This window comes from Hypanus sabinus, chromosome 19 (assembly GCF_030144855.1).
Source record: "Hypanus sabinus isolate sHypSab1 chromosome 19, sHypSab1.hap1, whole genome shotgun sequence".
NCBI classification, from domain to species: Eukaryota; Metazoa; Chordata; class Chondrichthyes; order Myliobatiformes; family Dasyatidae; genus Hypanus; species Hypanus sabinus.
This window is the reverse complement of record NC_082724.1, coordinates 52,663,149-52,686,336: the sequence shown is the minus strand read 5'-3', so window position 1 is coordinate 52,686,336 and position 23,188 is coordinate 52,663,149. Positions and strand designations below refer to the sequence as shown.

Sequence of the window (23,188 nt, the reverse complement as noted above, 5' to 3'; positions counted from 1 at the left end):
TGTGTAAATAGAGTGAGTTGCCAGTGAAAGTAGTTGAGGCAGGTGCAAACCCCCACCATGGTGAAGTGCTTTGGGAGGTTGATCATGGAACACATCAACTGCCTGAGAAGTTACTTGGATCTGCACCAATTTGCCTACTGTCACAACAGGTCAACAGCAGATTCCACTTCGTTGGCTCTTCACCTAACCCTGGAACATCTGGACAGTGAAGATACATACAGTGCATCAGGATGCTCTTCCTTGACTATAGCTTGGCATTCAATGCTATCATTCCCTCAAAGCTTATCAATAAGTTTCAAATCCTAGGCCTTAATGCTTCCTTGTGCAACTGGATCCTCGATTTTCTCACTTGAGAGAAATCAAGTCAAGTCAAGTCACTTCTTATTGTCATTTCGACCATAACTGCTGGTACAGTACACAGTAAAAAAGAGTCAACGTTTTTCAGGACCCTGGTGCTACATGAAACAATACAAAAACTACTGAACTATGTAAAAACACAGAAAAAAAATTACACTAGACTACAGACCTACCCAGGACTGCATAAACTGCACAAAACAGTGCAGGCATTACAATAAATAATAAACAAGACAATAGGCACAGTAGAGGGCAGTAAGTAAATACTTGTGTCCCAAGAGTGTGCATGTTCTGGGTCTGGTTATTTCAGTTACTTTAGTTATTTTATTTTGTTATTATTAGAGACAGTTACTTCAGCTGTTTCATGCAACAGTCTGCAATCTCTCTACAAATTTGCTCCTCAAAATCCCGCTGACTATTTGGAGGTCTATAATATAATCCATTTCCTTTCTTATTCCTCAGTCCCTCCCATATGCTCTCAGTAAACGAGTTCTCCTGCCTGTTATGTCTGAGCACTGCTATTACGTGTCCCCCAACTAGTAATGCCATCTCTACACTTCTATTCCCACTATTAGCTCCGTTGGTTTCCACCCCCCTGCGATTCTAGTTGAACCCCCTTCATACAGCACCAGCAAATCTTCTCAAAAGGATATTAGTTCCCCTCCGGTACAGGTGCAAACCCACCCTTCTGTACAGGTCCCACCTTCCCTGGAAGACCTTCCTCCTGCACCCTTAGCCATGTGTTGAACTGTACGATCTTCCTATTTCTGGCTTTACTAGCAAGTGGCATAGATAGCAATCCTGAAATCACAACCTTGAAGGCCCTGTCCTTTAACTTAGCGCCTGGCTCCCTAACATCACTTTGCAGGACCTCATCACTCTTCCTACCCATGTCATTGGTACTGACATGGACCACAACCTCTGGCAGCTCACCCTCACACTTAAGGATGTTGTGGATGCTATCGAAGATGTCGCTGATCCTGGCACAGGGAGGCAACATACCATTTGGGCATCTTGTTCTCATCCACAGAACCTCTCGTGTGTCCCTAACCAATGAACCCTCCTTCACTACAGCTGACCTCATCGCCTCTCTTCCCTTTGGAGTCACAGTGGCAGACTCAGTGTCAGGTTAAGAAAGGTTATGGACCAAGTACTGGCGAATGGCTGGACAAGTACTGCAGTTGACATGGAACAACTGGACTGAAGGAGCTGTTTTTATGCTGTTTGACTTTAGCCTCTCCTCCATCAGTCACTGGAGTTGATGCAATAACCTTCAACACGGCAGAGAACCCAGAACATAAGGGATGCAAGAAGAAATCTCAATCTTGCTAATCCAGGCGGTTGCTGGTGGGTACAGTAAACACTTATAGTGTTTCTCTCTAATAATTTATGCATTTCATTCATGGAGAAAGATGGGCTAAGAATGGATGTCCATTGCTTTGGGCCAAATTGATTTCCATTGCTTTGCCAAATTGCTTCAGAGGAAGTTAAAATGGTCAATCCCACAAAAACTGGATCCAAATCTGATCAACCTACATAGTTAAAATACATTTTGCAGGTTTTCTCTGTAATAATGTGGATTTATTCACAATGCTTTTGTTTCACCACACTTCCCAAAGACATGTTAGTAGGTTAATCACCTAATGTGGATGGGCACAGGAAAATCCATGTGATGTTGACAGGCATGTGAGAGAGATTAGTTTATTAAGAGGGGAATGGGTTGTATGGTGTGCTCCAAGGGCTGGCATGGTCTTGATGGGCCAAATAGTATCCATTGTTGAAATAAAAAATAAAGGAAATATGAAATGTGGTGTGTTGTCTTCTGATACTTTTACCTCAGTGTGGTGGGACATTCTAAAACATGCGATACTAGTAATAGGCCGATTGGTTTCTTGAGCCTGCCCTGGCAGTTAATAGGATCGTGGCTGATCCAATCTTAGTTGCAATACCACATCCCCCTTCTCTCTCTCTGCATCCCTGAACTCCTTACTTTAAAATTATGCGTTTTACTTTATAAGTTCCACATATCATAGTATCATACTATAACAGAGCAATGATCAGGATCTTATCATGAACAGTATTCAAGACCTCTGTGTAATCTGCTGATCTTAATGGAGGTGCCCAGAGCTATTTGAATCCTGTATAAGATTCAACAAGTTCTGATAAATTCTGCATCTTCAGCAGTGTCTCGACCTTATCTTTCATTCTTTATGATGCAGTCTGTATAACTATTCCTGCTTCTCCCTTCCTGTAGTTCTACAAACTACTTGCCCATTTATTCAACCTATTCACATTCCTTTGTAGGCTCTTTATGGCTCTCTTACAACTATCCCAGCTATCATCAGCAAATGTGGCCATTGTATACTTGGTCCCTTCAACTTAGTCATTAACTTCCATTGTAAATTGCCAGGGTCCCCAGGTTGCTCAGACTAAGGATAGAAAAGGGACAATAGATCAGATTTTCCATTTTGGACTTGATTAGCAAAATGAATTGAGATAACTTTGAGCAAATCTCATCAGAATTTTTCACATGCACTTCTTAAATTTTTACAATCCCTTGCATTTTCACTGATAGTCTCTATTCTTGCAACTTGGGCATTTCCCAAGGACTATCCAAATGAGACCTTGCAACATTGGCTACAAATTTCTATTACTTTGCTTTTCCATAAAATTAAGTGAGATTCGTAGTTAAATGGTTGTCTTAACACACCACCCACTCCCACCAAACATTTACAACAGGTTCTGATAGGATAATATACTCTATTTATATTTGGCTGGATATTTTGCCACTTCCATTGAATAAAATAAGGATGTTCTTTCTATCACAAAATTATGGTATAATAGTATCATGTCTGACTTCTTGCTTATTTCATATAATGTACATTACATTCCTCCTGAACTTATCACACCATCATACTACCTATATACATAACAAACATTCAGAATGCAAACTTTTAAAATGGTTCTTTTTATTGATTAATTCTGTTAAAATATACTTATTACTTGATCAAATCCCTTATAGATTAGGGAAAGTTTGTTTATAATGGATCCAAAATTAAATCTAGATCAATTTCAATGTTAAAATTAGAAAAGATAATCACATTCAAGAATAGGGCATATATAATGAAGAATACCTCTCCAGAAATTATGGAAATACATTGAATTTCAGCGAAGTTACACAATGCAAAGCTGAAAAAAAGCCATGAACCAACATTACAGAACAGCCCATATAGATTTAAAAAAATTGCCAGTGAAGCTCAAAGCATCAACTTCAAAATCCACCAGGAGACAAGAGACTGCTGATGCTAGAACTGGAGCTAAATACAAGTTGCAGGAGGAATGCAGTGGATCAGTCAGCATCTATGGAGGGAAATGGTCAGTCGACGTTTGGGTTGATTTGAGCAGAGGGGAGATAGGTGGTATAAAGAGGTGGGGAGGGTGGGATGGAGCAAGAGCTGGTGAAGGGAAGATGGATCCAGGTGAGGATAGCTCATTGGCAGTGGGGGAGGGTGACAGAGGCTGGGAGACAATAGGTGGTGGCAACAAAGGGCTACAGATTATGGAATCTGATAAGAAAGGAAGGTAAAGATTTGGGAAGGATGGTGGACAGATAGGAATACCAGGGAGTTGGGAAGGGAGTTATCAAGGGAAAAACTGAAGTGCTCTGGGTAAAGGGCAGATGGAGTGGTGGGGCAGGGGGGGGTTGGGGAGTTGGGTTGGGATGAAGTATATATGCGAGAGGACCTGAATAGACAAGAAGGAGGGGAGCAGTTTACTTCAAACTGGAGAATCCAATGTTCATGCCATTGGGTTGTATACTACCTATACAGAATGTAAGATACTATTCCTTCAGCTTCCATGTCACTTTAATCCCCCTTCCCATCCCACTTCTACAAAGCCTGTCTCCCCTTCGCTTTGTCCATTGTCAAATGCAAACAGTACATATGCAGTAGCTTCTATGTTCTTTTCAAATTGACGGTATTTGCACTTTTTTTTGTCTTGGATAAATTACTTCACATAATGATGCACTTCTTGCCAGGATACTCCGGGGCATACACTTTGTTTTCAGTGCCATACACGTAGTAGCTGTGCTCTTTGTTTTTCCACTGGAAGTGGACTTCGGTGACTGGGATGAGTTCAACTGTATGCCGCTACCACAGAAGGGAGAAAAAAGCAACATAGTTAGAGAGGAATAGAAACATGCACGCAATGTATACAGAATTGGATTGTTATTTTAGGAATGATTGGTTATATTAGACAGAAGTCAGATTCAATCAATTAAAAACAACAAATAAATCACCAAAGAGCCCTCAGGAAACTCTGGGAGCCCAAACAACAGCTCAGTAAGCATTGAAAATGTAGAAACCACTCCATGTCCTCTTGACCTGGACACTTTGGTAATCATTTTCCAATGTTCTATAGATTCAGGAACAGTTCCTGCTGATTGGAGGGTGGCTAATGTTGTCCCACTTTTCAAGAAAGGAGGGAGAGAGAAAACAAGGTATTATAGACTGGTTAGCCTGATGTCAGTGGTGGGAAAGATGCTGGAGTCAATTATAAAAGAGGAAATTACGACACGTTTGGATAGCAGTAGAAGGATCAGTCCGAGTCAATATGGATTTATGAAGGGAAAATCATGCTTAAATAATCTTCTGGAGTTTTTTGAGGATGTAACTATGAAAATGGACAAGGAGAGCCAGTGGATGTGGTGTACCTAGACTTCCAGAAAGCTTTTGATAAAGTCCCACACAGGAGATTAGTGGGCAAAATTAGGGCATATGGTATTGGGGCAGAGTACTGACATGGATTGAAAATTGGCTGGCTGACAGGAAACAAAGAGTAGTGATTAACGGGTCCCTTTCGGAATGGCAGGCTGTGACCAGTGGGGTACCGCAAGGTTTGGTGCTGGGACTGTAGCTGTTTACAATATACATTAATGATTTAGATGAAGGGTTTAAAAGTAACATCAGCAAATTTGCTGATGACACAAAGCTGGGTGGCAGTGTGAAATGTCAGGAGGATGTTATGAGAATGCAGGGTGACTTGGACAGGTTGGGTGAGTGGGCAAATGTATGGCAGATGCAGTTTAATGTGGATAAATGTGAGGTTATCCACTTTGGTGGCAAGAACAGGAGGGCATGGTTTGAGAATAAGGGGTAGGTCATTTAGGACAGAGTTAAGGAAAAACTTCTTCTCCCAGAGAGTTGTGGGGGTCTGGAATGCCCAGCCTCGGAAGGCAGTGGAGGCCAATTCTCTGGATGCTTTCAAGAAGGAGCTAGATAGGTACCTTATGGATAGGGGAATCAAGGGATATGGGAACAAGGCAGGAACCGGGTATTGATAGTAGTTGATCAGCCATGATCTCAAAATGGCGGTGCAGGCTCGAAGGGCCGAATGGTCTACTTCTGCACCTATTGTCTATTACTATCTAAATGGAGTCAAGTTAGGAAAAGGGGAAGTACAATGAGATCTAGGTGTTCTTGTACATCAGTCAATGAAAGCAAGCATGCAGGTACAGCAGGCAGTGAAGAAAGCTAATGGCATGCTGGCCTTTATATCAAGAGGAATTGAGTACAGGAGTAAAGAGGTCCTTCTGCAGCTCTACAGGGCCCTGGTGAGACCACACCTGGAGTACTGTGTGCAGTTTTGGTCTCCAAATTTGAGGAAGGACATTCTTGCTATTGAGGGAGTGCAGTTTAGGTTCTCAAGGTTAATTCCCAGAATGGCGGGACTGTCATATGTTGAAAGATTGGAGCAACTGGGCTTGTATACACTGAAATTTAGAAGGATGAGAGGGGATCTGATTGATTATTGATTATTGATTATTGATTATTAAGGGATTGGACACACTGGAGGCAGGAAGCATGTTCCCGCTGATGGGTGAGCCCAGAACTAGAGGCCACAGTTTAAGAATAAGGGGTAGGCCATTTAGAACAGAGATGCGGTAAAACTTTTTCACCCAGAGAGTGGTGGATATGTGGAATGCTCTGCCCCAGAAGGCAGTGGAGGCCAAGTCTCTGGATGCACTCAAGAGAGAGTTAGATAGAGCTCTTTTAGATAGTGGGGTCAAGGGATATGGGGAGAGGGCAGGAACGGGGTACTGATTGTGTATGATCAGCCATGATCACAGTGAATGGTGGTGCTGGCTAGAAGGGCCGAACGGCTTATTCCTGCACCTACTGTCTATTGTCTATTGACCTAGTGGACATGGAGCGGCAGTAAGCCAAGAAAAAGTATGTGGCACCATTATAACATCCAGATGCCCCAAAGTGCTGTATTGATTCATACAATTATACAGCATCGAAAGCAGGACTTCTGGCTCAACTTATCCATCGAACTAGATACCTGTCTAAACTAATTCCATTTGCCTGCAGTTGGCCCATATCTCTCTACACCTTTTTTTTGTTTCTACACCATTCTTGTTTCTTTCAAATCCAACTAATGAAGTGCATTCAAGGTAAGTAAGGAGCAATGTCCACTTGCACACAGCGGTACAATTACGTTTCACTATTTTTGTTATCTTATTAAGTCAAATGCTCTTCTTCAATGTAGTTGTCTTTGGAATAACAGATAAGGCCTCAGTTTAGTGTCTCATCTGAAAGATGGTGCAAAGGGTCCTCAGATGTCCATCCGGGTTTCTGGCGTGGGACTTGAACCCACAAAATCTGACGTAAGCAATAGAGCTGCCAGCTGAACCCTGGCCAACACCAAAAAAAGGTATACAGTGGGTCTAAGCCTTGTTTGGTAACTGCAGATAGAAGATCAAATTAGCACCCTTCGGCTAATGAGATGGAGTGTGGGGAGGTAGAGCAGAGATCGAATAAAAACCTGTGATTCTCCACTGTTGCCTGTTACATGGGAAATAAGATACCGTGGAAGTCTTTGGGACATTTTGTTTTGTTAAATAAATATAACATATGAACTTAAAGTGCAAATTCTTGATGGGCCAATAAAGCTAATAATTAAGCCTTGGCAGTATTGTATGCTTAGTGTTAGAAAATTGACATTTGTGGAATTATTCCTGAGCATGAGTCAGTGACTTCAGAAGGTGTGAAAGGAAAATCACTGGAAGGAAATAAGCCTCCTTGTGGTGAGAGACTGTAGTACCAGATCACACTCAGCAAATATTCATGAGGAAGATTCATCTGCTGCTTACTGATGGCAGGGATTATTGAACCATGCTACTAACACAGAATTTGAGAGTGCTTTAAACAGTTGTTTTTTTTTAAATCTTAGGCTTGTTTTGTAGCAAGGACACAACGGCCTCAATTTCACCACATCCCACACCCAAAGAGTGGGAGAAAGTAGTGGGGATGGGGATGGTTGTAGCATTGGGATTGAGTATCTCGATCCCATTTACAGACACCATTACAGTTATGAACCAGATGAACCTGTGCTGCAGGGGGTGCGTTTAGGGGATGGTGGGGGGGGGGGAGGGGGTCAATGTAACGTGCAAAACTCTTGACTGGATGCCTTCAATAGTGCATTTTTAATCCAAGCAGACAAAAGCAATTAGCATGGCTGTATTGGTAGGAGGAACATTGACTGGCCAGAAGAGGCATGAGGTTGGGCTGTCAGCTGTACTGATTCATTGAACTCAAGCTGTGGCATTCAGGGCATCAAATTCTCCCACACTCATCGAGTTTGCATTGTTCTTTGCCTGCAGCTGAGAGTGTTCAACAGTTCAACTTCAGAAACCACTGATGTCTCAGCTGTATGTTTATAAAAATTATACTGCTTTGCAATCTTATTTTACGTTTTCCTTATTTTTATTTAGAAATACAGCACGGTAACAGGCCATCTGGCCCACTAGCCTACACCACACGATTACACTCATCAACCTACTAAACTGTACGTCTTTGGAAATTGGGAGGAAACCGGAGCACCCATAGGGATCTCACACAGTCACGGGGAGAATGTACAAACTCTTGCTAAAGTATCCACCTGCGAGGGTATTGGCAATATGCCAGTAAGTGCAGAGAAAAATAAGGTTATTTTCAGTGACTTAGAGTTCTTAGAACACAATGTCCTGCTTCAGCTGAAAAGGCTGCAAGTTAATAAATCTTCAGGGCCAGACAACACATATTCAAGTGTATATAGAGGTCTGTGATTATATACACAAACCCCTAACATGTATTTTTCAAAAGTCAGTGAAGACAGGTGAAATCCCCAAGGACTGGAAATGGGCTAACATTGTCCCGGTATAGAAGAAGTGTGACCACACTGACCCTGGTAACTATAGACATGTAGAACCTAACATGTATGGAATGATGGAAACATTAATAAAGAATGAGATGGAAAAGCAGATGATAAGAACGGGCATGTTAGCAGAAAGCCAGCATGGATTCAGAAAATGGAAATCATGCTGGAGTTCTATGAAGAGGCATCTAAAATTTATCATAACAATAGAATAGTTGATATTATTTTCTTGGTCTTTCAGAAGGCTTTTGACAAGGTACCCTACAAGAGATTAATAATCAAATTATAGGATGTAGGGATTTAAGGTAAAGTGTGTGAATGGGTGCAGAGTTGGAAAGAGTTGGAATGGGTGCTATGAAATGGAGACACCTGTTTCTCCCTTATTAGGGTCAGAGGGAGCCTGTGGTATGACGGATTACCAGGTGAACAAGTAGTCTTTGGGGTACTGCAAGTCTGTGTCTTTATTGATGCTTTGCTGCACGCTCGAGTGCTCAGTGGAGGGTGCCAATGCTTTTTTGCTGGTGGGGGAGGGGAGAACATTGTCTTGCTGCTGCTTGTGTGTGGGAGGGGGAGCTGGGGGGCTTCAGGGTTCTAACGTTTGACTGTCATTCATCCTTTGGGGCACTCATCTGTTTTCGTAGAGGTTTGCGAAGAAAAAGAATTTCAGAATGTATATTGTATACATTTCTCTGATGTTAAATGTATGTCTTGAGAGTTGGCTCAAAAACAGAAAACAACGAGTTATGGTGAGAGGATCATTTTCACACCTGGTAGATGTTAAAAGTGGGATTCTGCAAGGAGCAGTTTTGGGGCTGCTGCTGTTTTAAATATACATTAATGATTTTAGACAAACACTTAACAAATAAACTAGTAAAGTTTGCCAATGACACAAAATTAGGGGAATGGGCTGATAATATTCAGTCAGTAGAATCAATACAACTAGATCCAAACAAAATCCAGATGTGGGCAGATACATGGCAGATGAAATTTAATGTAGGTAAATCTAAAGTATTACATATAGGAAGTTGAAATATTAGATATAAATATACAACGGGGGTCTTGAGTTAGAAAGTGTATGAGAAGTACTTGGGTAGACTCATCTTTATCAACATCTAGGCAATACACAGAAACGATTAGGAAGGCTAATAGAATGTTGGGCTATAAGAGGAATGATTGATAAGTTTGTGGCCCAAGATAGAAGGAGATGAGTTATACAGCTCTTGTTACAGGCACATGCAGTTCAACTCTTTGAGTGATAATGCAGGAAGTTTGAAGTTAATAACTCATCTCCTTCTACCTTAGGCTACAAACTTATCAATCACCCCATGCCGTGGACCACTTCTGGAGGTCCAAGACGCCGACTTCTACAAAGAAGGGATCTGTATGCTCCACGACCGCTGGACTGTGTGTGTAAATGTAGGAAAAATAAATGTGTGTGTGTCTAAAATTGACTCCTTCTACCTTAGGCCACAAACTTATTAATCACCCCTTGCATAATGCGCTCAGTGGAGTTCAAATCTAGAGCCAATCTGTGAGGCCACACCTTGAGTACTGTGTACAATTCTGTGAGGGATGTGAAGACATTGGAGAGAGTTCAGAGAAGGGCAAGTGACTCAGTCCAGGTCTGTTGGGTATGACCTATGAAGAAAGATTGAAGGAATGAAATCTTTTAAGCCTAAGTAGACAGACATAATAGAAGAGTTCAACACTATTAAGGGTATAGGTAAGGTGGATGCCAGCTGCTACTTCAAAATTAGTCCTTCAATGAGGACACAGGACCAGACACGGAGACTGGTTAAAGGGAGATTTCAAACTAACATCAGTAAGCACTTCTTTACACAGTGATTTGAGGATATGTAGAACAAACTGTTTAGTTGTGTAGTTGAGAGTAGTACCTTAGAGACTTACAAATCCAAACTCGATCGATATTTTAACACACTGTATGAATAGAAATTTGGCAAGCTTTGTTGGCTGAATGGCCTGTTCTTGTCAAAAACTTTCTAATGTTATAATGTTCTTTACAGAGAGTGACGGGAACTGAACTCAGGTTGTTGATGCTGTAATAGTGTTATCCTAACTGCTGTGCAGCCATGCCACATTATTTTCTGATCTGATTTTGATCAGAAGATTCAATGCATCAGTTCTCAGTAACATATATTGAAATTACGATATAGGGGAAGAATTCAATTATCTCTATATGCAGGTCCTCCCCAAGTTATGAATGCCCTACTTGAGTACAGCCCATGCAGATGATCAAGTGTTTTGAAGACCAATGGGATGGACCTGTTGGCTGCCGTGGAATGCAATCATTTTTTTGTCATTTGACAACATAGTTCAGATCTGCATTTCCAACCTGTGAGCTGTTGGGTTATAAATAACTCAGAGCAACAGAATCTGCTATAATTAGGGAGGACCTGCAAATGAAAAATGTATGTTGGTGGCCTGACAGTTTGGAATGTTTTCTTTACACAGAATATAGAACATTACAGCACAGTTCAGACCCTTTAGCTGATCTTTTAACCTATTCAAAGACCTATCTAACTCTTCCCTCCTACATACCAGGGGTGATTGATAAGTTCGTGGCCTAAGGTAGAACGCATCAATTTTAGAAAACCTAGCACTCCAGGAAGTGGCCACAGCATGGGTGGTTGATAGGTTTGATGCCTAAGGCAGAAGGAGATGAGTTATACAGCTCTCGTTACCTGCACATGCAGTTCAACCCTTTGAGTGATTAAGCAGAAAGTTTGAAGTTAATAACTCATCAGGGTTGATTGATAAGTTCATAGCCTAAGGTAGAAGGAGATGAGTTATTAACTTCAAACTTTCTGCATATTCACTCAAAGAGTTGAACTGCGTGTGCATGTAATGAGAGCTGTATAACTCATCTCCTTCTACTTTAGGCCACAAACCTATCAATCACCCTGATGAGTTATTAACTTCAAACTTTCTGCATAATCACTCAAAGAGTTGAACTGCATGTGCATGTAACGAGAGCTGTATAACTCATCTCCTTCTACCCTAGGCCATGAACTTATCAATCACCATGCTGTGGCCACTTTCTGGAGGTCCAAGATCCGTATGCTCCACGACCACTGGACTAAGTGTGTAAATGTAGGAGGGGACTATGTTGAAAAATAAATGTGCTAGGTTTTCTAAAATTGACTCCTTTTACCTTAGGCCACAAACTTATCAATCACCCTCGTAGCTCTCATTTTTCTATCACCATGTACCTGTGTAAGAGTTTCTTAAATGTCTGTACTGCATCTACCTCTGCCACTTCCCCAGCAAGCTGTTTCAAGCACCCACCACTCTTTGTATAAAAAAACTTACCTCTGGCATCCCCCCTACAATTTCCTCCAATTCCCTTAAAATTATGTCCCCTTGTGTTAACTGCTTCTGCCCTGGGAAAAAGTCCCTGTCTATCCACTTGATCTATTCCTTTAATCATCTCGTACACATGGTCATAAATAACCCCATATCATGATATTGTAGCTTCTTGTGGTCATACCATTACTACACACATACATATTGGCTAAAAGGTCATGGCCGGTTTGTAAGTCCAAAGATATCAAGGTGTATGTTAAAACCACCTTATAGGCCTCCAATTGCACTTGCCACAGTTAGTTTCCTCTGCCAGGGTTGAAGTTGCAAGAATTACTTCTCACCTGCTGGATTATACGAGAAGTCTTCCCAAACTGAGTCCAATGTGCCTGGGTCCCCTGCTGGGAGATCTGGTTAACCCTGGGATCTGGGAAGCCCAGGATAGGGTGCACCTGTGATGAAAGAAATAACTATGACAGTGGGGTAGGGCATGGACAGGATGCAGGGATTCAGCTGCATCTCCAGAACAAAAGTAAAACAGCCAAAGGAATACAGAAGGTTCTACAAACCATGATGTCACTTAAGCTTTTGTGCAGCATTTGTAAAAGCAATTAACCTCTTTTTTTTTGCTTATATAAAGGAACAGATTATAGATGGGCCTGTTCCAACTGGAAGTGTCCAATTGACAGTATAGTTTGTGACAAGGCTTCTCCGAGGAATGGTGGAGAGGCTTCTGAGCTCCTGAGATCCGGAGAGTGATGCCATTTAGTGCTGAGCTCCAAATAGGGTCGCCCACGGTGGTAAAGTGAAGAGGGAGGTTCCAGACGAGAGTGATCCAATCAATACCTCAATGGTGGAGCTGGTGGAAGATGGTGACACGACACAATGGCAGCGAATGCAGAGGAAGGCTGCAGCACGAAGGGTCCCCAGTCATCTTGCATTCTATGTGACTGTACCCTGACCCTGATCTATCAAGGACTTGGGGTAGCTGCCCATCAATCAGCCTCCCTACGTTAAGCAAAGTCACACAGAGGCATTCTCTATTAAGTGAATGCACTCTTACATCCTGGTTATGTGGATCCTGGATTGGCCTCTAAAGCCTCCTGAGGACCCACTAACAGATAAACCTTTAGAAGAACATCATACTCGACTTCAGTGATATGACAAGGATTTGCACTAGGCGGAGAGGCGACTAACTTAGACCTCTGGATGACTTGTCTATTCCCACAACATGGTAGCTCCCTACGTTCTGAGGCCTGTAGACCAGCGGGCAGGTCACAAGCTACCCAACAGGCAGCCTGATGAAGACCACTGGTTTAATGTCTCAAGATTAAGTCAACCAGGTAAGGATAAGGGAGAGAGGGGGCAGAGACTCAAGGTGGTAAAATTATTTGGGTGAACCTCAGTGAAGTACCACCACTTTCTAGGTCCTCAAAAAATATTCAGTTCCATATGCAGTGTGACCAGTAAAACACAGAACTGGCTTAGCTTTGATGTAAATTGGCAACTATGAGCTCAATTACATTAGAGGACCCCAAATTCCACATGTTACTTGAAGCAAGCAGGGCATGATTCAGAGAGCCAAGTGGAGTAGTAAGGATACCAACCCCACTCTGAGGCTGTTACAGAGGCAGGGGACATGAGTCCTTTAACATGTTCTTCAGTCTCAACATCTGGTCTCTTTACCTGAACCTGCTGATCACTGAACAGCTTCTTCCCAGCGACTTTACTGAGTTTCTTTGTGGGAAATCCACACTGTTGTTCAATGACTTCTTCAAAACTGTTGTTTTCCCTATTTATGGACGAGAAAGCAATGATAAACCATTAGGTTAATAGAATGTATTTTGCCTTTACATTTGCTCTTTCAAAATCGGAACCTAATTTCTACAAATAGAGAGCATTGTAACTGGTTGCATCACCATCCACTGCACAGGATCAGAAAAAGCTGCAGGCAGGTGTAAACTCAGCCAGCTCCATCATGGGTATGAGCCTCCCCACCATCGAGGACATCTTCAAAAGGCAGCATCCATCATTAAGGACCCCCGACACACATGATATGCCCTCTTTTCATTACCACCATCAAAGGCAGTACTACATAGGAGCCAGAAAACAAACACTCAACATTTTAAGAACAGCTTCTTTCCCTCCATCATCAGATTTCTGAATAATGAACCCATGAACACTACTTCATTATTTTTGCTCTCTTTTTTTCAAGACTTACTGATATTATTTTACATATTTCTTATTATAATTCATTGTATATTCTATGTATTTTATATACCGGTGTTGCAAAACAACAAATTTCAACACATGTTGGTCATAATAAACCTGATTCTGATCTGAACCTAATTCACCATGCTTCCTGAAATCCATTCAGTATTTTGTTCTGACTAAATATCAGCTCATCTGTACATAAGAAGCAAACGTCTATTCTAAACATGGAGCTCTCAATCTCCTTGACAACTTTCAATTTCCTGGCCCTAACCACCTCATTTTCACCATGGATGTCCAGTCCCTGGACACTTATCCACCACCAAGAAGGCCTTAAATCTCTCTGCTTCTTTCTCTACAAAAGACCCAGCCAGTCCTCATCCATCACCACCCTTCTCCGTCTGACAGAACTGGTCCTCACCCTCAATAATTTTCTTCTTCACCTTCTCCCACTTTTCTCTAAACCCAAGGGATAGCCATCAGCACCAGCATGGGTCCCAGCTACATAGAATAGTCCATTTGGTGCATTTCTGACACCTCTCTCCCAGTTCGTGATCTCTCTGTCTCCATCTGGAGGCCAGGTCTTGCAATGAAACCATTTAAAAATCCATAGAGTGTATCACGGTTCAAAATGTCACACGTGTCACATTTTCTAGTGATTAAAGGAATGCCAGAGCAAAAAAAAAGCAATTGACTTCCTGGTAGTTGCTTGTTAGATCCAGTGAGCTCTGGATGTGATGATTGAGCTTTCCATACAGAGAAGCTCAGACAAGATTCGATCGAATTACTTGAGCCACTTACACGAAATGTTGGAGAAACTCAGTAGGTTGAGCAGCATCTAAGGAGAGGAGTTAACAGTCGGCATTTTGGGCTGAGACCTCAATATTTCAGGCCGAGACCCTTGATCAGGACTCCATGATCTACTGAGTTCCTTCAGTATTTTGCGTGTGCTGCTCTGGATTTCCAGCATCTGCAGAATCTCATGTTTATGATCAACTTGCTCAGTGCTCTTTATAGATAGAAAGGAATAAAGTAATCGTTCCACCTCAGGATCAGACAGCTGTTGCTTGGGGAGCTCCCTCTTATCTATTCAGGGCAATCAAAATGTAACTACTGCTCATCTCCAAATGACAAAATACTTTCCACTTGGTGCAGTAGGAAAAGTACATCAACCTGAACAATATCAAGGCTAAGATGAATATTCCTCAATGCTCTCTCCCCACCTGATGAAGACACAAATTACTTGCTCTATCTTGGTTTCGAGGGCCACAGTTATAACAGAATTTACTCAATTGGCAATTACTGAAATCTGAACTTTTTTCATCTGGAGCATCACTGAGTCCTGACCTGATCAAAGTCAAAGTGAATTTTGTGTGTTAGCCTCTACTAACTTTAGATCGTATTTTTCTTGAAATTTACAAGAAAATAAAGAAATACAATAGGATATATGAAAAACTATACATCTTGTATAAACTATACAAGACTAACAAACAACCAATGTGTAAAGGAAGACAAAAAATGTGCAAATAAATAAATAAATGAATAATCTTGAGAGCATGAGTTGTAGAGTCCTTGATGGCGTGTCTGCAGGTTGTAGAATCAACTGAGAGTTGAGGTGGTGAAGTTATCCATATCGGTTCAGGAGCCCAATGGTTGTAGGGTAATAACTGTTCCTGAACTTAGTCATGTGGGACCTAAGGCTCCTGTACCTCCTACCTGACAGCAGTATTGAGAAGAGAGCATGGGCTGGATGGTGGGGGTCCTAGATGATGCATGCTACTTTCTTGTGACAGTGCTCCATATCAATGCGCTCAATGGTGGGAGGACTTTGCCTGTGATGAACTGGCCTGCATCCACCACTTTCCATCATCTGTTTCATTCCAGGGCATCAGTCTATCTATATCAGGCTGTAATGCAACCAGTCAGGCTACACTCCACTGTGTATCTGACGGAGTGGTGTAAGGACACTGACCTGGTCCTTAACACTTCTAAAACAAAAGAGATGTTCATTGACTTCAGGAGATCAAAGGACAGAGTACACCCCCCCCCCCCATATACACGGAGAGGTAGTGGAAAGTGTGGAAAACCTAAAGTTCCTTGGAGTTATGTTGTCAAAACAGCTGACGTGGACCACCGACACCTCGCTGACATGGATCACCAACACCTCGCTGACATGGACCACCAACACCTCGCTGATGTGGACCACCAAAACCTCGCTGACGTGGATCACCAACACCTCACTGACATGGACCACCAACACCTCGCTGACATGGACCACCAACACCTCGCTGACATGGACCATCAACACCTCGCTGACATGGGCCACCAACACCTCGCTGACATGGACCACAAACACCTCACTGACATGGACCACCACCACCTCGCTGACATGGACCACCAACACCTCGCTGACATGGACCACCACCACCTCGCTGACGTGGACCACCACCACCTCGCTGACATGGACCACCAACACCTCGCTGACATGGACCACCGACACCTCGCTGACATGGACCACCGACACCTCGCTGACGTGGATCACCAACACCTCACTGACATGGACCACCAACACCTCGCTGACGTGGACCACCGACACCTCGCTGACATGGACCACCACCACCTCGCTGACATGGACCACCATCACCTCGCTGACATGGACCACCAACACCTCACTGACATGGATCACCAACTCCTCGCTGACATGGACCACCAACACCTCGCTGACATGGACCACCAACACCTCGCTGACGTGGACCACCAACACCTCGCTGACATGGACCACCAACACCTCGCTACTTGTAAAGAAGGCAGAACAAAGACTCTTTTTCCTCAGAAAGCTGAAACAGGACAAACTCTCACAAAAGCTGTTGCTTAACTTCTACAGAAGCACAATTGAAACCATCCTGACCAACAGCGCCACAGTGTGGTAAACTAGCTGCACAGCCGCTGAGCGACAAGACCTGCATCGCGTGGTGAAGGCGGTCCAGCGAATTGTCAGGATGGAGCTCCCAGGACTGGACACCATCTAGTCCAGCAGACTCAGGAGGAAAGCAATCAGCATAACCTGAGACACCACACACCCCGGCCACTCCCTGTTTGACCCGCTGCCGCCCAGCAAAAGGTTCAGGACACTAAAAGCCAGAACAAATAGACTGAGGAGCAGCTTCTACCCCAGAGCTATGGCCTCCATCACACCACTCCCACAGAACAATGACTGAAACTGTGAGCACACACAAGGACTCAAATACTTGCACTAACAGCACTTTGTGGATTACTGTGATATTCTGGTGCTGATGCAACTTATTTTCTGCTACTTTTCTATTTAATACTGTTTTTCTATTACTGTCTTGTTTTTATCTACCGCTTTATTTAATTGCCTGAGAGGAAGTCAAACAGAGTTTCATTTTATCTATGTATAATGACTAATAAAGATCATTTCTTCATTCGTATATATAGAAGTCCGTCATAATTCTGGGTGACATGCCTAATCTATGCAAGATTATAAGAAAGTAGAGGTACTGCCATGTTCCTTTCCAACTTGTCGGTCCATGGCCTCCTCTTCTGTCACGACGAAACCACTCTCAGGTTGGTGGAGCAGCACCTCATATTCCGTTTAGCCTCCAACCTGATGGCATGAACATCAATTTCTCCAACTTCCGATAATTTCCCCCCTCCCCTTTCCCTCTTCTTCAATTTGTTACTTTGCAACCCCCTTATTTCTTACCCTCAGCTGCCTATCATCTCCCCCGGTGCCTCTCCTGTCTCTTTCTCCCATGGTCCGCTTTTCTCTCCCCGCCTATCAGATTGCTTTTCTCTAGCCCTTACCTTTTCCACCTATCACCTCCCAGCTTCTTACTTCACTACCTCTCCCCCACCTACTGGGCTTCACCTATCACCTTCTACCTTGTACTCCTTCCTCTCCTCCCACCTTTTTACTCGGGCATCCTCCCTCTTCCTTTCCAATCCTGATGAAGGGTCTCAGCCCAAAACATTGACTGTTGATTCCTTTCCATAGGTGCTGAGCTCCCCCAGCATTTTGTGTGTACTGCCCAAAAAAACTGACTTGATCAGGAATATGTGGACCTCATGCACTGAGCAACTGAAGACAGGACAGTCCAAGTCACTGGAGTGCTGAAGGAACAGCTTCACGAGCTGCGCCACAGCACTGCCCTGTAATCAGGATAAGCACTATCCCATTTCTCACTTTCCAGAAGGACATAGTGACCTATGTGCACCCTTCACAATTCTAAACTTGCAGTTCCTCTCAAAACATTTAAGAATTATCTAGATATGATACTGAATTGCTAAGGCATTGAAGACGATGGTCCAGATGCTGGTCAGTGGGATTAGTGGCTTTTTATATTGAGATATAGCACAGGCCTTTCCAGCCCTTCAAGCTGCACCAGCAGCAACCCCTGATCTAACCCTAGCCTAACCAGGGGACAATTTATAATGATCAATTAATCTACTAACCAGTATGTCTTTGGATTGTGGGAGGAAACTGGAGGACCTGGGGAAAACCCATGCATTCCATGGGCAGGACATACAGGCTCCGTATTGATGATGTCAGAGATGAAGGCCCCGAGCTGTAATAACGCCACGCTACCGTAGTGCCTGACATCTGGCGGGCTGCTTCACTGAATGTTGTTAATGACACACACTGCATCTACAACGCAACAGTTGTGCAGGGAATGAATGTTTATGGTGGTAAGTACCATTGAGCACATTTAAAAGAAGTGCTGCTGCAGGTTGAAGGGTTGGAATGGACATAATGTATGACTCTCACTTGGTGAGATATTCAGTTGATAGTAATTCTACAAACTTAGAGGAACAACGAAAGACAAATTTAAGTGTTTTTTACTATTAAAAATACACACATAGTTTTAACTGCATCTACATAGAATCCTGTCAAACTATCTAGTGAAAATATTTAAGATTCAATGTGACATGTACCATTTCTAATAAATATTGCTGACTCTCTTTACCCAAATAATCAACCCAACTTTCTACTTAAGACTCAAAAACAAAACTCACCATTTTACTGTCAGCTGAATGTAAAAATACAACTGACCACAGCCTTGGCACACTTTACATTTCTGTTGTCCATGTCCATTGCAGGATCCACAACTGGGAGAGAATAAGACAAGTGAATACATTCTGTAGCATCCGTGCACTGATTATGTTACACAACAGGTTATGTCTCTAATAAACAAAAAATGGCAAATTAACTTTTGGTCCTTTATTAAACTCGTTCCATCATGGGTGCTCTCACCACCATAAGACCATCTACAAATGGCAATGACTCAGGAAAGGTGACATCCCTCATTAAGGACACCCACCATCCAGACCATGCCCTTTTCTCATCACTGTCAACAGGCAGGAACCCGAAAACCCACATCAGATTGATGGCTTGGACCTGTACTCATTGGAGTTTAGAAGAATGAGGGGTGGATCTCATTGAAACCGACCGACTATTGAAAGGCCGAGATAGAATAAACGTGGAGAGGATGTTTCCAATAGTGGGAGAGTCTAGGACCAGGCGGCACAGCCTCAGAAAACAAGGATATCCCTTTAGATCAGAGATGAAGAGGATTTTATTCTTAAGCAGTGGGTGGTGAATCTGTGGAGTTTATTATCACAGACAGCTGTGGAGGCCAAGACATTGGATGTACTTAAAGTGGAGATTGATCGGTCCTTGATTAGTAAGGGTGCTAAAGGTCACAGGGAGAAGGCAGGAGAGTGGGGTTGAGAGGGAAAATAAATCAGCCATGATTGAATGGCAGAGCTGACTCAATGGGCTGAATAGCTGAATTCTGCCCCTGTCTTATGGTCTCATGGTCCACGGACACCAGTAAAAAATAGAATAGACATAAAAAGAAAGGGCACTATATAAAAGCAAGTGAGGCATTCACAACTAGTTTGACAGCTAGATGAGTTAGGCCTCATTCACAACCTCACTTTTACTCTTACCTTTTTGTGCCATTACCCATGCAAAGATTGCATCTGCTGTCATTGCCAAACATAGATCCTCTACCATCGCACATCGTGCATTTCACCTGTATGTAGAAATGTAACTCATTATCCAACCTATTTCACCTCTAACATACTGGATGTAGACAGCTTAGCTTAAAATGCAGCGCTTTCTCTGGGGCTTGGAGTGCATGCTCCCCTTTTGACCACCTGCTCTGCAACGAGCTAGCCATTCATTCCAGTGGCCATGTGGAGGTCCTCTACCAGCCCCAGAATTTCAGGTTCACAAACATTTGTTACAGTGCCACTTGGCTCGATGACTGACTTGACCAATTGGAAGCACAGGGTGGGAAGGGAGGTCACAGAAAAGGTCACAGGTCTTTTTGCTGAGCAGATACTCAGCTCTTTTTAATAAGCAATTAGAGCTTCCATCACTAGTTTGAGATGGTTCCAGTTCCCTTGCTTTGAGATTGTTGGCTCTAGCTGTGAAGTAGTCCAGTTTCTACAGATGCTGTAACAAAACTGTGCCACGCAGTTACTGTAACTGTGTAACTGGGTGATGTGTGTTCCGGCACTGACGGGGAGCAGCACAGTTTCTCATCGCTGAGTCAGATGGGGCTGGATTCCAATCTCACTGCAAGTCCCCAGCTCGTGGGTGGCACAGTGGCCTGGCAGTTAGTTCTACACTTTACAGCAGCCAGCTGTACGTTAGGGGTTCAATTTCAGCTGCTACCTGTAAGAAGTTCAAACTTCTTCTGCTGTGTGACTGCATGGGTTTCCTCCAGATGCCCTGGTTTCCTCCCACATTCCAAAAAGTCGTGCCGGTTAGGGTTAGTGAATTGTGGGCCTGCTGTAATCGTGCCAGAAGCATGGTGACACTTGCGGGCTGCCCATCACAATCCTCCCTGATTTGATTTGATGCAAACAATGCATTTCACTGCACGTTTATTTGTAATGTTTTATTTTCTCTCTCTCTCTCTCTCTCTCTCTCTCTCTCCCCTCTCTCTCTCCCCCCTCTCTCTCTCTCTCCCCCTCTCTCTCCCTCTCTCTCTCTCTCTCCCCCCTCTCTCTCCCTCTCTCTCTCTCTCCCCTCTCTCTCTCCCTCTCTCTCTCTCTCTCCCCCTCTCTCCCTCTCTCTCCCCCTCTCTCCCTCCCTCTCTCTCTCTCTCTCCCCCTCTCTCTCCCTCTCTCTCTCTCTCTCTCCCCCTCTCTCTCCCTCTCTCTCCCCCTCTCTCTCCCTCTCTCTCTCTCTCTCTCTCTCTCTCTCTCTCTCTCTCTCTCTCTCTCTCTCTCTCCCCCTCTCTCTCTCCCTCTCTCTCTCTCTCTTACTCTTACTCTCCCCCCACCCTAGATTATGTATTTCATTGAACGGCTGCTGCTAAAGTTAACAAATTTCACATTACATGCTGGTGATAATAAACCCCATTCTGATTCTGATGTTTTGATGTATATGTGACAAATAAAGCTAATCTCTTTATCTTTTTAAAAGTCAGATACACTACCTTCTGATGGGGATGTCGAACTAGCTTTATCCATTTGTAAAGGTGGACGCAAAGCCCCTGGACTCCAAGTCTCCTAACCAATATTCATTTCGTGACTCACTCCTCCAAGATGCTTTAAGTGCTCTTTTACTTCCCCTGAGATTTAGAGGAACCTGCTGTGTAAACCAGAAAGCTGCACTTCACCAACATAATGGTGACTACATTGCATAAGATAATTCCTTGCCTGTGAAGGGCACTGACAGGCCAGGAGCACTCAAAAGTTTCTCTGTAACTGCAAGTTTACCTACCTGTCCTGTTTGAAGGCAGTCACTGCATGGGAGTTTACCCATCGCCATACATCTGTGGCACCCCTGGAACACAGCAATTTCAAACAAAGTGAGTGTTGCCTCCCAGATCACTAACCCGTCATGATACTTGAAGTTTAAAACAATAAATCTAAGCAAAGAATGTGGAAGACAGATATGTACGGCATAGAAACAGGCCTTTTGGCCCATTATGTCTGTGCTGGATAGAATGCCAAATTACACCAAATCTCTTTGCCTGCACGTGATGCATATCCCTCCATATTCCTGTGTCTGCCTCCGTCACTACCCTCGGCACACGTCCTGTGTGAGAAAACTTATCCCGCATATTTTTGGCACATTGGCCTTTATAAATCGAAGTATTGTGTGCAGGAGTTCGGATGTTATGTTCAAGTTGGTGAGACCCAACCAATAAAAAACACCAGTTAAAAAACCCAGAATAGACATGAAAATAAAAGGCACTGCATATTAGCAAGTGAAGCATTCACAACTAGTTTGACAGCTAGACGAGTTAGGCCTCATTCTGTAGTTCTGGTCACCTACCTACAGTAAAGGTATCATTAAGATTGAAAAAGTACAGAGAAAAGTTACAACAGTGTTGCCAGGACTTCGAGGACCCGAATTAAAGGGAAAGATTGAATAGGTTTGGACTTTATTCCCTGGAGCATAGGAGAATGAGGAGTTTGATTATAACACTTAAGAGAAGTTTGGATGAGTACATGGATAGGAGGGGTATGGAGGACTATGGTCCAGGTGTAGGTCGATGGGATGAGGCAGAATAACAGTTCAGCATGGACTAGATGGGCTGAAGGGGACTGTTTCTTTGCTGTCGTGCTCTATGACATACCCCCGCACCCCTGCACTTACTGCTCAAACAGGATCCCACTAAGGAGTACCAGGCCATTGTCTCCCGCACCATCACTGACCTTATCAACTCTGGGGATCTCCCATCCACTGCCAACAACCTCAAAGTTCCCTTACCCTGCACCCCCCATTTCTACCTCCTACCCAAGATCCACAATCCCGCTTGTCCAGGTAGACCTATTGTTTCAGCTTGTTCCTGCCCCACTGAACTCATATCTGCTTTTCTCATCTCAGTTTTATCCCCTTGGTTCAGTTCCTTCCTACCTACATCCATGACACTTCACACACTCTTGATCTTTTCAATGATTTCAAGCTCCCTGGCCCCCATCATCTTATTTTCAGCATGGATGTCCAGTCCCTAAACACCTCCATCTCCCACCAGGAAGGCCTCAGAGCTCTCTATTTCTTTCTGGACACCAGGCCCAACCAGTTCCCTTCCAACATCACTCTCCTCTGTCTCGTGCA

General features: G+C 43.4%; 1 protein-coding gene across 1 annotated transcript in view; it reads right to left on the bottom strand.

Annotated features, from left to right (window-relative positions):
* Positions 1–4,027: 4,027 nt before the first annotated feature.
* LOC132377924 (protein SSUH2 homolog) overlaps positions 4,028–23,188 on the bottom strand; it is a 64,208-nt gene continuing 45,047 nt past the window's right edge. Inside the window, exons 7-12 of the mRNA XM_059944411.1 lie at positions 21,845–21,907; positions 20,056–20,141; positions 19,120–19,212; positions 13,561–13,666; positions 12,219–12,326; positions 4,028–4,505 (exon numbers count right to left, since the gene is read on the bottom strand). Of these exons, the coding sequence (XP_059800394.1) occupies positions 4,368–4,505; positions 12,219–12,326; positions 13,561–13,666; positions 19,120–19,212; positions 20,056–20,141; positions 21,845–21,907 (594 nt within the window). The 3' untranslated portion in view covers positions 4,028–4,367. The remainder of the gene's footprint in view (positions 4,506–12,218; positions 12,327–13,560; positions 13,667–19,119; positions 19,213–20,055; positions 20,142–21,844; positions 21,908–23,188) is intronic.